At 44.4% G+C, this 15,950-nt stretch overlaps 1 protein-coding gene across 1 annotated transcript; it reads left to right on the top strand.

The window, feature by feature from the left end:
• Nucleotides 1–4,943: 4,943 nt before the first annotated feature.
• LOC103378335 (tumor necrosis factor alpha-induced protein 2-like) lies at nucleotides 4,944–15,483 on the top strand. The gene is given in 15 exon segments (XM_025054839.1): nucleotides 4,944–5,410; nucleotides 5,492–5,712; nucleotides 10,003–10,280; nucleotides 10,361–10,627; nucleotides 10,769–10,887; nucleotides 11,029–11,143; nucleotides 11,545–11,655; nucleotides 12,216–12,316; nucleotides 12,393–12,509; nucleotides 12,622–12,704; nucleotides 12,707–12,750; nucleotides 12,879–13,001; nucleotides 13,100–13,255; nucleotides 13,350–13,471; nucleotides 14,276–15,483. Coding segments are annotated over 15 exon segments (2,619 nt in total). The 3' UTR covers nucleotides 14,571–15,483.
• Nucleotides 15,484–15,950: the final 467 nt, after the last annotated feature.

Here is a 15,950-nt window from a genome sequence, read left to right as displayed (position 1 = left end):
CGCTCAGCCTGCAACATGGCTTCCTCCAGTGAGTTCACATTAAATCCGTTACACGTTTTTACTGGGATTTATCTGCAGAAGTGTAATTAGAATGTTTTAATATTAATATCATGAAATAACTGTATTTATTTGATGTTTCTAGATTATTGTCGTTTATACAGGTGTGTGTGTGTGTGTGTGTGAGTGAGTGAGTGTGTGTGTAAAGGGCACATCAGTCCTAAAGTCTCATTGATTGAAGTTAACCAGTTAACCAATAATGCTTTTTACTGGTTTTTCCGCATAAATGTCAATGGAAAGACGTTCTGCTTCACTTTGTCTTCAGTACATGATCTTCCCCCCCCCCCCCCCCCCCCCAGGTGATCAGTGGAGGACAGGTGTCAAGGGGAGTTTGTCCAGTGTCACCTTGGATGTTTGATATATTTAGTACCAGTCATGTTAAATGCTATATTTATGTAATGTTACAAATGTTTTCAAGGTGTTTAAAGGAATAGTTGAGTGTTTTTCTTTTACATCTGAGTTATTTGGTCAGAGTTGACTGTCCCTACACTCAGATCCATCGTCAGACTTGGTCAGACCACGGTTTGGTTGTTTCTGTCTGTCCTCACAGTAGAGCTGTGTGTGTGTTGTTGTGTTGTTGTGTAGCAGACAAGCATTTCTGACATGCACAGACTGTGTCTTTATTCAGCTGCGCCACTGGCCGTGTGTGTCTGTGTGTGTGACATATGACACAGCTGCTGAGTCAGGGAAGTGTGTTTCTTATGAAAGCTGCGAACAGAAGAATAAAACGGGTTCATAGTCCAGAGTGTTTCTGTCTCAGAGTGTTCCTTCAGCACACACCCAACTCACTCTGGATGCCAAGTCTAACCTAAACAGAAAAACTGCCTATAATGTAATAAATAATAATAAAAATAATGGCGCTTTTTGTCTTTTAAAGAATAAAAACGACCCGTCCGTCCACTGAATGACACATTTAAACTTCCTGACACTTCCTGCAAAAACTGACAAACTTCTGCTTCTATCTGAACTCTGCTCTGTGCTTTTTTAAACTTTGACCTCTGTGCTGGAGATGACCTGAGAAAACACCCAGAAAACGGCCCCTCGTACACATTCTCATGCTGAGGTGTGAATATTTAAAACATAATCTGTGATGATTTAACAGTTTGAGGCGTTTGCTTATGACATTTTCACACAGAAATGTTGGATTTGAGTTTGAAGGAGACGGTGACGCTGGCTCTGGGATTAGTCTTTCATCTGGATCATTGTTACAGTCTCTGCCAGGATTTAGTTGACTAGGAAATCAACATCGAACAAACAGAGTTTGTTCAGTTCAGTGGCTCCAGTTCAGTGTTAATGGAAAAATATGGAGATATTAATCCAACAAAAGCTCAAACTTTGGTCCAGGATTTTTGAATTGCATGTCGTCACGTTGTCACTTCTGGTCTGCACTGGGTCTGAGCAGCGCTTCAGCACCTTGGTCCACAGAGAGGAGATTGAGTTTCATTTCTGTGAAAGTCTGCTGAGCTGTTATTTTAAATGTAAAGACAGAGACATGCAGTGTGAGTGAGTGACTTCAGAGCAGCCTGATGTGAAAAACCATGTTGAGTCGGCAGCAGCTTCCTGCTGGCTTACAGGGATCACATGTTGTGTTTTTGTGCCTATGCCCACATCACGTCTGTCAGCGTCTCCGCCTGCAGGTGAACTTATATAAGCTGCACTTATTATTACTGGATGTCATGGAGTTCTCCGTCCACCATCGCCTGAATGTTAAACATTCAACTTCATACCTCAGAGGAAAAAGAACATCCTTGAGATCATTTTTCTCTCTGCACCAGAGGAAACAGAATCTCACATTTGACTCTTGGATTACTGAGCCTCATGTGCAGTTTCAAGTTCTGTTTTTTTTTTCTTTGTGGTTGGAGTATGTGGGAAATGGACGATGTCATCCATAAGAAGAACACACTGGAAGTTTATGTCCAAAGAAGGCGATGTCGTCCTTGTTTGTTATATCATTTCTAAAAACACTACAAAAAAAAGTTTAAATTAAAGTTCAATTCAATAAAAACCACAGAGAGACAGACAGAGAAAATGTTATGACATAACATCTGGGGCAGGCTCCTATTGGACACAAGTCAATCACTGGTTATAAGTAAATGCTGTGTGACTGACAGCTGCATGACATGAAAATGTGCAGTCATGTGCAGACGTTGTGGGCGGCTGTGGACCCTTTATTGTTCCCCCGCTTTTTTTTAACTTATATTTTTCCAAGTATGCAAAGTAAATATATCTTTCAGCACAAGACATTTAATGAATGTTACACATATTCATGTATTTAATGTACTTTTTATTTTTTGGTCTCATGTTGTAGTAAAATGTCAAATTCTGTCACTGACTGGTGAGTTTTCAGCCTCCTCCCAGCTGCTGCTCCCTCATGATGATGTCACCCGAATCAGGCTGTGTTCGAACACAAACTATAGCTATAGCACACCATAGCTACAGACACCAGGGCTAACATTAGCTACAACAGTCCTGGTACAGACACCAGAGCTAACGTTAGCTACAACAGTCCTGGTGCAGACACCAGAGCTAACGTTAGCTACAGCAGTACTTGTAGACAACGTTGCTGAATCTGTGATGTAGCAGCAGTTTGCTCCCAAACATCCCAGCATGTGAGTGATGGTCTGTCAGAGTTGTTGTTATTTTTTACGGTTCTGAATGTTCTCAGTGTTTCCTCCTGCAGACATGGATCAGCCCATTATCTTTACTGTCATTAGTCATAATCAAACTCTCCGCCCTCCGCCCACGCCATAAGTCAAGGCTGAGGCCTGCGTCCATGTCTGATTCCATATCTGTTTCTGGTCCTGGCTTCCTGTTTGTTTTGTGACTTTGACCCTGAGTTATGTTTTAATGCTGCTGAAATATTTTCACTATTTGATCAGGACTGACTTTGACCTCATGTTGAAGAATGGCGGGTTATGAGTTTTGCCTCATGACTTTAATTTTAATTTTGCTTGGACACATTTTCTGAAGAGTTCAAAAACACACACACACTGTACCCACGCTAATTAGTTAATCACTTTATTAATATTACTGGTTAAAGTCATCAAAGCCTGGTCTGAACGTTATTTGTAATTTGTCATGTGATCGTACGTTCACTGTACACAGATACTGTTTAAACAGACAACAACAGTTGTCCTCTGTATTTGGTGCTCTTGTTAAAGAGACTAATGTACACACTGTACACAGTATGTGGTGTCAACACACCACAGTCCTGCAGAGGCTGGGATGTGAACCCATGATCCCCAGATCCCCATACACATTGTCCTGTCCCTCTGGTTTGACCCTGTCCATCCTGGTCCCTCCATGTGAAGATCTCACAGCATCTTCATCTTCATCTTCATCTTCTCCAGCTAAGCCTCCTGTCTATCGGGACAGAGACGCTGTCTCTGACTTTGCTGCTGATCTTCTGTCACTCTTCATCCAAAAGTGCCCCGAACACCTCAAGGCAAAGCCTCCTGAAGACCTGGGTTCTAGACACTGTGGTGGAATGCTGCCCACACGGGCAGCAGGGAGACCCACCGCACTATCGAGGTTCTTTCCGCTCCTATTGTTTGTGTGGACCTGCTTCCCTGATGCCCTGCTTCACTCTTGAAGAAAAACAGGTTGTGTGTGTGTGTGTGTGTGTGTTTGTGTGAGCTCCACACGGGCTTCCTGAGCCTGCCGCCAGGGCTGCTGGGTATTTATGGAACCAGTTCCATTGAATCACTTCCCACTTTGCCCTACACACTGAGCATTGCTACGAGTTTGTTTTATGTATTTTTAGCTGCAGACGTGTCCTGAGCTGGTGAGACTGGAAACTAACAACATCAACAACATCCGCTTTCTCTCGCTCTCTGTCTGTCTCTCTCTCTCTCTCTCTCTCTCTCTCTCTCACCCCACTCTGCCCCTCTCCCCCAGCTTTCTCTCTTCCCCTTCCTCTCTAATATAATAAATAATATTTAATGTGCATGGAGAAAATCAATTTGTTATTTCAGTCAATGGATATGATTCTGATGTATGGTTATATGGAATCTGACAACATAGAAATTGAATGTCACAACAAAGAACCATTATTTTAGACGGGGAGGGGTCACATGTTAGACAGAGATGAAATATCCTCTTTTTGGAGATTTGATCTTTAAACGACTCGACTTCTGTTGGAGTGTTGGTAACTCCACTGGTTCCTCTTCAGACTGTGTTTGAAGTGTCTGTTTGTTTGAGTCATAAAGATCGTTGCTGCGCTTTCACCTGTTAATGGTTGACATATTTATGTCTTAGTGTTTTATGTCTGTGGGACTGTGCATGTCCAAGAAGCCATTGTTACCAAAGAAACCGAGGGGTTGGCACACACACCATCCTGGACGGGGTCAAACTGTAGACCTTGATAATTCATTAAACACCTGGCAGCCAATCAGGAAGCAGCATGTCCCATTCTCACTAAAGCTTAGGATCAACAGAGTTTTTTTCCACTCAGCGACAAATGACATTGTAAAAGGTCTTTGAGAAGTCAGTTGCAGTGAGTCAGAACCCAGATCAGGTCCTAGTTAAACTTCAGCTGCCGGACTCTGCATCGATAAGAGGAAGTGTTTTAATCTGAAGGTCAAAATTCACACACACACACACACACACCTGGGATATCAGTGTCTGATGATGATAACGTTTTCTTTGTTACTCAGTACAGTTTCTTCAAATTCCCATGTTGCACCGAGGAAGTGATTCCTTTAATGAGGACAAACTTAAGGTTTTTTTTAAGCTAACATGAGCTTCTGTTAGCTTAGCCTCTGTGGCAGGTTACACTGAGTGTTGATTTAGCCTTTCTACTGTCACTATTCCCCTCTGACCGTATGATGTCACTTCCTCTTCTTTTTAGGTTTCCCCCTCCCTGTCCCCCTGTCCCTACATTCATCATGCCTGTACTCAAGAACCTCCCAGTGCGTCTGAAAGGCGGCGGTCCGACTTTTGACAACGCTTGGATCCTCCGCAGGATGAGTCTGAACATCACCCCCCAACATCACAGCCCCTTTGACGACGATGACATCCACGACAATGGCGGTCACAGCCACCACTGGTCGCCTGGCAGCTCTCTCCTGGATGGCGACGTGCCGAGGGACCGCAACCCTTTCGAGGACGAAGAAGATGAAAATGAAGCTAACGAAGGGAAGAAGGGAAACGGTGGAGGCAGTGGTTCAGCAAAAGGTTCCTTCAAGTTCAAGTCTCCCCTGAAGAGCCTGGGGAAACTGGGAAAGACACTGAGGGCATCAGCAAAAGGCAAAGGAAATACTACTCCTTCCCCACAGGGGTCAGGGCAGGACACACCTTCACCTACGGAGAAGAAGAAGAGAGGGAGGAGAAGCTCCGAAGGAAGTCTGCTCAGGTGAGGTTAAGTTAAAACACTAGGAAAACGAGACAGGATCTGAGATTCATCTGAGGTTTTTTTTTTTTTATTTCTCTGCAGATTTGCGGGGAAATACCGAGACAAGGAGTCCTTCAATGGTGAGAGCAACTTCACGGGGAGTGAGTGCGACTCCAGCAGCCGCAAAGTGTCTTTCATGAAGATGGTCGGCCGGGGGAAGCTGAAAAGGGAATCGATGACTGACAACGCGTCGCAGGCGGCAGATGAGGCGCCGGTGCAGGAGGAGGTGGTGGAGGAGGTGAAGCCCAGAGAACCACTGTCAGGTAAGAAGACGATGGACGGAGTGGTGGTAGAGGACGTAGTGGACGTAGAGGACGTAGAGTTGGCGTTCTTGGTAGAACCTGAGACCAAGGGTTCTTAGATCGTCATCAACGCCGGGACTCTCCAGGAGTTTCCACAACACTGGAATGTCATTGGGAAGTGTGTGTGTGTGTGTGTGTGTGTGTGTGTGTGTGTAGGCAGTTAAGATGAAGTATTTGTCACTCATGGAACTCTTTAAAGGGCGTCTATTGTTTATCACAGCCTGTTTACTTTGTTTCCTAATGAATGATTGGTCAAGATTGTGTGTGTGTGTGTGTTTGTGTGTGTGTGTGTGTGTGTGTGTTTGTTAACTTCCTCCACACCCTTGTTTACATATATGACATGCAGATAAAAATGATTGGAGGTCTGGACGATATCAGGAGTTCTAATATTGGAATTCTTTCAGTTGCCACATGTTTAAACCTAGAAAAACGTTTTGACTAAATGTTTGTTCTGACATCTGAAAGAAATCATTTTTGTGCCGTTTACATTTTTGCACATGTCATTTGAAGTGTTTATTTTCTTAACAGCTGTGATGACACAGACTAATGTCACTTTTTATTTACGGGCAGTAAATATGACTTCACCAAATGTGTAAATACACCATTCAAATCCAATATGATGCAGGCCGACCCACCCGTAAGGGAAACTGCAGGAAACAAATTGAACGCACCCTCAGTGATGACGGTCGATGTCATTACTTAACATTTGACTAAATGTCCAGAGAGGGTGTGAAGTGAGGAGAAGAAACTAACGAGGGCTCAGTCCTCTGTGAAGCAGGTCAGAACTTGTTTTAAAAAGTGACATTATCAGCAGATCAGCTTCCTGCTGCGCACACTCTTTGTAATTCAGTGTGTGTGTGTGTGTGTGTGTTTGTGTGTGTGTGTGTGTGTGTTTGTGTGTGTGTGTGTGTGTGTTTGTGTGTGTGTGTGTGTGTGTGTTTGTGTGTGTGTGTGTGTGTGTGTGTGTTTGTGTGTGTGTGTGTGTGTGTGTGTGTTTGTGTGTGTGTGTGTGTGTGTTTGTGTGTGTGTGTGTGTGTGTTGACATATACCACTAATGCAGGTACAAACACTCCCCCCCATTTATTTAGTGTTTAGCAGTGAAACACCATCACTGAGTGTGAACACCTGGTCCATGTGAACTGCTCACAGGAAACACTACGAGGTGTTTTGACAGATTTCACCCACAATCCCCTGCTGTCGTTGGAGACAGCCTCCATGGTCAGTTGGTCCAAACCTGTGTCAGTGTGAGAGGAGGAGAACAGAGCTGAGCTCAGTCACTGTCAGTCAGCCAGTCAGGAGACGACAGCTAAAAGAATCAGACAGGAAGTAGAGGGAATGTCAGTGATCATCATCGTCAGTTGTTCAGTCAAAAACCTGCGCAGGAGAAAAGCAAACACGCATGAACACCTGACCTTTCACTCTCTTCCTACTGTAAACTCGCTGACATCTGAACTCTCCCTGCTCTCTTCATGCATCGTACACTCCAAGGAGAGTGTGGAGAGCTAAGATTCTCATCAGCTGCAGGTTTGACTTTAAAAGCCGCACAGCAGCCGAGCATGAAGCACGTTCTGCACGTTCTCTGATAGATCATCATCATCCTCAACATCAATAAACAGAGCAACCCAACAGGGAACAGTGTGTGTGTGTGTGTGTGTGTGTGTGTGTGTGTGTGAGAGAGAGCTGTTCCTATGGTTCAGCTGGATTGTGTAATGTCCCAGCAGACCCTGCAGGTACTTGTTGTGAAACCAAATATTTCTTGCTTCTGTTTAGAGAAAACTCCTTCAGTTCAGTGGAGGTCGTCGTCATCGTTAGTAGAGCTTAATCATTAGTTCTTATATCTAGCGAGGCGTGGCTTGTTTATTGTTGTCGTTCTGGGGTTTTTGTTGTACCAGAGTAGAAGTGAATTATTACTTGTCATTGTGACACAGCACACCACTGCAGACAGTGACAGCACCCGGGGAGCAGTGTGTGGGCACGCTGCCATGCTCAGAGCACCTCAGTGGTGGACTCGAACCTGAAGCCTTCAGTCCATCGGCCCACCTGCCTCTCTCTGAGCAGCTGCTTTATTAGGATTACTCCACTGCTGTTAGGAATTTCAAGTCCTAACAAGTCTAGAATAAACTCATTGACTACATGCTGCAGGGGGCGCACGTAAACCAACTCAAACATAATCAGCAACACCAAAGAGTCAAAGGTCACAGGGATAAAAGGCAGGATCTGAGGTGTGTGTGTGTGTGTGTGTGTGTGTTACCCAGGACACCAGGGTCTACCTGCAGGTGGACGCTCGCACTTTTAGCCAAGACTCTGTGTAAATACACATCTGAAAATCCAGAGGAACATAAGGAGCCACGTGTGAGGAGCAGCTGCTCATTATTCTGCTGTGACAGGAAGGACACGTGGATCAGAGGGAGTTTAGAGTTCTTCCATCAACAGTGAGAGCAGCATCTGGGTTCTTAACAGCAGGTGATTGGCTTAAAGGTGCAGTTCACATGATTCAGAAACACACAGTGGGGAAGTAACATGGAACCACAACTGCAGGAGAATCAACAACTTGGATTGTGGGTAAAATCTGGCAGAAATAAATCTTGCAGTGTATCTTTACAGGACAGTTCTGCTGCAAATGGAAACACTAAAAAATCTAACACTAGAACCAAAGTGTTACTTACTGGGGGACACGGTTGCAGCACTGGGGAGATAAGGATCAGATGCAGAAAGTACATACGTAAGAAGAGAGGTGTACATACGCAGGGCACCAGGTGACACAGGTGAGAGTGATGACACTAATTAACCACAGGGAGCAGACAGGAGCAGAGAGACAGACGGGTCACAACAAAGGCTGATATTTGGAGGTGAAAAGTTTTGAAAAAGAGCCTAAGCTAACAAAAATGTTTTATTTCATAGTTTCTCCATCAGTTTTTGAAACATCTCATCTTCTTCTGGTAAACACTAATTAGTGTTTTGTGGAGCTTATAAGTAACGTTGGAGAATAACCCAATCACAGTCCTTCCATCGTCCCACTACTAAACATTGGTGTGTTACATACAGAAGATGGAATTTGTTGTTTATATCTGTACAATGACAATAAAGTTCATTCTCCTTCACACAGTCTGTGAATTTAAAAGTCACAGATATTGTCCCACCAATCTGTCCTTATAGAATCACAGAGTAAGAGTCCTGTTAAGACACAGTGAGAATGTTTGTGGGTGATTGGGTTCAGGTGCTACATCGCTGAGTCATGTGTCTTAAGGAGAAGCCATTCACCTCCAACAACACCAGGAAAAATGTGAAGACTGGGTTCTGATTACAGTCGGTACACTAAAACACACACACACACACACACACACACACACACACTTCTATACTCCAGTGAAATGGAGGAGGTAGAGTCTGAGTCAGCAGATTCATTCAGATTCTACAATATCAAGCTGAGTCCTGACTACAGGACCGAAACATGTCGACGTGTCAAAGATCATTATTATCTTTGGGTAAACGTTGTTGCCTTCTCTGACTGTACTGAACATGTGGTGTTCAGGCTGTAAATGAGTGAGGGCAGTTGGGGGTTTTCCTCAAACACCTCGTGGTATTTCAGCTCAGGGTCCACAGCAGGTGTCAGTGTCGTCTGTGGAGCTGCAGCAACGTGAACTTCAGGGTTCAGTGGCACAGACCTGCTGATGGTGGTGCTGAAGGAGGGGGTGTGTAGGGAGGAAATAGTTGGAGGTGGGCGGAGCTTAAACCTACCAGCTGGAACGTATTTCCCTTCAACACCAAAACTGAACAATGAGAGCTGTGTTTCTGAGAAAAAAGAGGTAAATCTCTGGAACCTTCCTTTAGTTCAGAGAATACATGAGAACATTTTCATTCCATCTCCTAGAATAAAAAAAAAAAAAAAGAGTTCCTGTTCCATACCATTAAAAACGGATGTGTTGTTACTCCACCTTTCTGCAGAGCTGACCACCACACCACAGTCTAGTCTCCTCATTTACTTGAACTCAGACGTGGTCATGCTACTGCTGTGACATCATCTGCTGACCTCAGAGTGGCCTCGCCTTCTCACAGGGTTAGACTGTAAATGAGTGTTGGAAACAACCATCAGGTTGTTGTAATTAACAGGAAGAACGTGTTAAGGACATAGATCTACTGTGAATAGATCTGGGCTCTTCTCTGCATTGACAGTTTTGTTGGGGACAACATTTAATGCCCCTGTGTGGTGTTCATCTACCCCTTTGTCCTGTGTCCCCTGGTGTCCCCCAGTCCTTGAGATCCTGCAGCTGGTGAAGAAGCGAGACCTGTTCCTGGCAGACTCTCACGTCCTGGAGCTGGAGCAGGAGTGTAATGAGTCTTCCGCTGCAGAGCAGGGCGCTGTGACGACGCCGGAGGACAGCGTCAGCCCAAGTGTCAAAGGTGGCGGACGCAGAAAGGTGAAGGACGTGGAGCTGCTGTATGAGGAGCTGCAGAAGGAGCTGTGGGCCGTGGTCAGGGAGTCTCTGCGCTGCCCCACAGCTGGGCCCAATCTGGGGCTGGTGGTCCAGGTGAGAGCCGCTGCTGCACTGGTTAGAGTGATGTCATCAGCACAGTTCCTGACCTTCCCCGTGCGTGTTTGTGTGAGCAGGTGCTGCAGCAAGAGGAGCAGGCCGACAAAGACTGGGCCGTGAGTGTGGGAGCGGCCCCTGGGGGCCCGAGACCTCGTCAGCTGAAGCAGAAGTGGAAGGAGGCTGTGGAGGAAGCTGCTGATGGTTCACTGCCTCAGAGAGCAGAGTTCACTGCCGGACAGCTGAACGGGTACCTGGGTCGTCTCAGAGCTAGGGTGGTGGACGACCTGGGAGCTGCCAACAGGAATGTGGCTTCAATTTACCCAGAGGAATACCAGGCCTTCCAGGTCAGACGATCTTCCAAGGTTTTCTAGTTTTTAACATTGAAATGTAATGCTGAGGGGCATTTTTTATCAGATGGTGTAACATTTGATCTAAAATGTAACTTCTGGTTATTGACGTTTAACTTTTCATTTCATGACCTTCAGGTCTATGTGCAGAGTTATCATAGTGCAGTTGCTAGGCGACTGGAGGCCATCACAGACAACCCACTGGAGGTGACAGACATCTACTCTCTGTTGGATTGGCTTCACAACATCTACAACAGGTACAGATCATGTCACCATAAAATCTACCACAGGGTGGCGCTGAGATTTTTCTATAGTATCTAGTATCTCCAGGTTTTACTTTTATTTTGAAGTCCTTAGCTCAGTTGATTATTAAACTCCATCGTATTGTTCTGTTTCAGGGACGTCCTGGGGACCGTGTGCATCACAAGTCCATTCAACATGTCCCAGCTCAGTCCTCTGCTGCCTGCAGAGACCGTGGACAGACTAGAACTGGACTGTCTGAACTCTGTCAGGGTGAGAAACGCAGCTGATCCTCCATTCCTGTTGGTGGCCTGTTGGTGGTTGATGTCCATGCACCAACTTCAGTGTTTTCTGCGTGTCATGTGGAGGACTGCTGTAGAGAAGAGAAGCCACTGCTCACATGTTCACAATAACAGACAATGTGTTAAATATATTGAATGTATTATTAACTATATTTGTCTTGGTTTTTTTGTGTGAATATAAACTTGTAATAGGATAAATATAAAATGTAAAAGTTGACAGCTTTGTATAGTTTAAGGTACTTCACGTTCTCAGTGTTCTAGAGGATTCTCTGAGGCCATAATTTATTATGAAGTTTTCTTAATGTGTATTTATTTAAATGTATTTAGTGAATATACATGTTAAAATGAAGGGTGTTTGTGTTTCCTCTTCAGGCTAAAGTGACCACAGAACTGAGTCAGGTCCTGGATGAAGAAGAGAAGAGGTGGATGGAGAGTCTGCACATTGAAGAATATCACATCAGTCTGGCCAAGACTGTCATTCAGGTAAGTCTCCACCCGCCATCAGCTTCCTGTCTGTTTAAATATAGCCGGCTGAGTCAGTAGATGGCAGTGTTATGTAAAGGAGATTCACAGGGTTCATTAGTTATGTTTTTGAGTCTGACCTTCAAGTACAGCCAAAGTCAACACCGAGCACTTCCTGATATTTGTCCCCGTCTGTCTCTCTGTCACACAAACAAACACCACATACACACATGCACTCACAGAGACACACACACACTATGAGCTGCCCTTCTGGTACTTCCACTGGTCCAATGTCTTTGTTTTGGTGAAGTAGTTTGTAGGTTTTTTAGGAGGATTTTCCAAAAATATTTTGTAAGACAAATTGTTACCCTAACACATGAAAACCTTAGTGGTTTTCTTAACTAATTACAATTAATTACACGATTATCAAATTTTAATATTTAACAACATGAACAGGTTTTGTAGCTAACGTTAGCTCTGGTGTCTGTACCAGGACTGTTGTAGCTAACGTTAGCTCTGGTGTCTGTACCAGGACTGTTGTAGCTAATAACAGAAGACATTGTTTTCTGTGTGTTTATCAGAGGCTCCAGGTGGATTTAGAACGTTCAGCCTCCATCAACCGCAGTCTCGGCTCCAGAGTGGCTCAGTGCAGTCTGAATGGCCTGGCTGACTTTCTGTACAGGTGCATGAACAGTTGTTGTTATCAGGGTGTTGAAAAGTGATTAGTTCAGTGTTTGACCTTTTATGGTTTTTACTAGTTTCCAGCGAAAAGTGGAGATGTTCCATGACGCCATGCAGACGGAGACGTTTGGAAACAACGATGATGGATATGTGTCCAAAACCATTGCTCTGGTCAACTGTTGTCCTCCATTCAGGTAAGAACAGACACAAGGCCAGTACTTTATGAAGCACTGGGTCGAGTACAGTAAAGACAAACTAAATAGGACTATCTAAGAATGATGACTCTGTTTGTATCTGTGTGCACAGAGGATTTGTGCAGCGTTGTGCCCAGTGTGACCCGTCTGTCAGTGAGGACTCCCTGCATCGAGCCAACAAAGCTCTGGACCCCATTGTGGAGTCAGAGTTCTGTCCGAGAGACTGTTCCTGGCCATCAGGGTAAGAACACACTCACACACCCTGTGCTCATCAAACAGTTTTGATTTGACCATGATGTGACAACATCCTAGCAGAAACTATTTAACTTCAATTCACACTCTGTGTGTGTGTGTGTGTGTGTGTCTCAGCCTTTCTTTGAGCGTCTGGTAAAGAGGAAGTGGCTCAATAACACAGAGCCATACGAGCAGATTGAGACTCTGATCAAAGATCACTTCAAGAAATTTCACAGGATGGACAGTCCTCCGTACCAGGTACACCAGGACACCAACATGTGGGACATTTAGCCCTGAGACCTGACCTGGACCTGGGCCTCTGGCTGATCCACTCTTTTTCTGCATTTCTCTCTCAGTCACTGGTGGCAGAGATCCACCGCCGCGTGGTGATGGAATATCTCCGCTCCGTCATGAGAGGTCGAATCATCTGCACCTCCGCAAAAATGAGGAAGAGGATGGCTGCACGACTCAGGGATGAAGGCCGACAGATCAAAGTCCTGTTCAAAGACCTGGTCAGTGTACAGGTCGAAGGTTAATCACCACATTCTCTGCTGTTCCTTTGACCTCCCGTCTTTTCTGTTTCTTATCCCTGTGTCGTCCTTAAAGGAGTCTCCTTCCAGCTGGTTGGACAGCACCCTGTCCCACATCTCAGAGATCATTCAGCTGGAGGATGTTCCCTCCATCCAGATGGAGGTGGGAGTTCTGGTCCGAGAGTTTCCAGATGTGAGGTACGGACGGCAAACTTAGCCTGATTAAACTTGGTGTTTCAGTGAATTATATTTTGTTGTGTTTCTTATATTAAGAGACTAAGGTTCGACAGATGACCAGTGTGTTCAGAGCCCAGGTTAAAGAACAACCTGGGAAATAGACCTGCAAAAAAACACTTGACTTTGACAAAAATGTAAATATCCTTTCACCGTGTTTGTGTGTGTGTGTTTGTAGGTATGTGTGTGTTTGTAGGTATGTGTGTGTTTGTAGGTATGTGTGTGTTTGTGGGTGTGATCGTTAAGAAGGCAGCACAAACACACAAACACTTTCCTTCCTCTCTGATTGTGACATAGCTGCACTGAAATGTCACCTTTAACCCACAGTTTGTGTGTGTGTGTGTGTGTGTTTGTGTGTGTGTTATGAGGCTGGTACTTTGTAATTGTTCTTTTATTATTGTAGCTGTTTAGTTTTGTGCCTGAATGATTTTTTTTCCTGTGCACCCTCATCTTGACCAGAGGCTCATAACAAACCAATTTTATTACAAATATTTTCAATTGTGATCAGACTCTTGTCACTTCACTGCAGAACAATACGTTTTTGATACTTTAAATCTGTTGTAACATGTTGGAGTATTGGCAGAGAATTCCCCATAGAGTTAGTAGTTTGAGGTTTGAATACATTATCGTTAGAACTGTGTCCCCTTGGTTTACAATGTTTGTTTACATTGTTTTAACGTTTTGTGCTACATTCACATTCTTTGGTTTGTGTTCGACTCCCAGGCAGTTAGGTTTATGGAACCTGACTATGTTTTTTCCTTTGCTCAGGAAGAAGCACGTGTCGGCCATTCTGAACATTCGAGGACTGACTCGTCAGAGGGAGCGTCAGGAGATCCTCAACATCGTCAAGGACATCGAGAGCAGCGATGGCGGCAGCAGCCTAGCGCAGATGTCACGTGACCGCGCCCTTTTCTCCGAGGTGCCGGTCACCTCCGAGGCCCACTGCCTGAACCTGGGCATGAGTCGCATCGCCCTCACGGCGTCATCCTGCTTCTCCTCGCTGCGACCACGCCGCCCAAAAACCAGAACACCTGTCCAGGAAAACCCAGACGAGGTTCTTTGAAGAACCTGATCTCAGGGTTCTGGTCAAGACGCCTCTGAAGCTAAAACTGTAACTGGAATTTTAACATTCAATGCTGGAGAAATCCACCAGTACTGTGACCAGTTTCTCTTTTAGGAAAAGTTTTGAAAACTTAATCAGGTTAATGTCCTGATTCTCTCAGTTAGGGAAAATCATGGAGGATCCGTTAGCTTCGTACTGGACGTGTTTGACTCTGCAGGTCTGTGAGCAGGTTTTGTAGTCCACTTACACACCAGTAGGAGAACAAAGCTTCAAGTTTTAAGATCCGAGGAGGTCTAACTGTTCAACACATCAAAACTAAACCAAATGTCCTTTCTTAAATCTAAAAAAAACAACCAAAAAACTAGAATGTAGAATTTAAGGAAAAACCCAGGACATTGGACTGTTCAGAATCTCATTTGGATTTTGAATTCCTAACTTGGAATGGACCTTGATCTCATGTCTTCTTTTTGGATTCCAAGACCTGAAAAGACTTTCAGTTTCAGGAACTTGTGATACTAGTAATGATTTTTGCACATGGTTTAATCAAAGGTACTATGGTAAGATTTGAGTTTCCTTCCGTTGATTGTGTATTTAAAGCTCATTGATCATAATGTAAGCCAGTGATTCCCAACCACTGTGCCGCGGTCCATTAGTTTGTCTTAAAAGATCATCATGTACTTTGTGACCTTTTTTTGAAAGAAAGGTTGGGAAACACTGGTTTAAGCATTAGGAGTGTTTATGTGTGTGTTTATGTGTGTGTGTGGGGGGGTATTCTACAGAGATATAAACAACTGTATTTAGATTATCATCAGTAATAGTTTCATCAGCACTTCTGTCTCACAGACAGAACGTTTGACATACTGTCGAACAATACCTTGATATTTGAAATAAATTGAGTTTTGTCTTTAATTCACTCAGAGTCAGCCAATCACAGACCTTATGACATCACTCATGCTTCAGTTCTCTGCTGTCTGCTCTGACGTATCTGTAGATGGATCACATGACTCCTTTGTGAACAGATGTAAATGACAATAAAACTTATTGTCTGGTTTTTAACAGTCAATCTCCAACATACGGTATTGGTGGGATCACATAACAGCAGGGTGGTTGGTGTCTTTGCCTTACAACAAGAAGGTCACGGCTTTGAACTGCAGCTGCCGAGTTCTTCTGTTCTCCCTGTGTGTGTGTGTGTGTTTTCCCCAGTTTGTACCACAGTCCAAAAACATGCAGATTGGAGGTAAGGTTAGCATTCACTGGTCTAAACTGACCATACAGTAGTTGTGAATGTACTGAAAATGTGTTTCCCAGAGACAGCCTTAAAATCAACACAACACATTTCAGCTGACTTATTGCCCCACCTCTGGAACAAAACCCCAACAC

The sequence above is a fragment of the Cynoglossus semilaevis genome, chromosome 4 (assembly GCF_000523025.1).
Source record: "Cynoglossus semilaevis isolate Cse_v1.0 chromosome 4, Cse_v1.0, whole genome shotgun sequence".
NCBI lineage: Eukaryota > Metazoa > Chordata > Actinopteri > Pleuronectiformes > Cynoglossidae > Cynoglossus > Cynoglossus semilaevis.
This window is presented reverse-complemented; position numbering and strand designations above follow the sequence as displayed.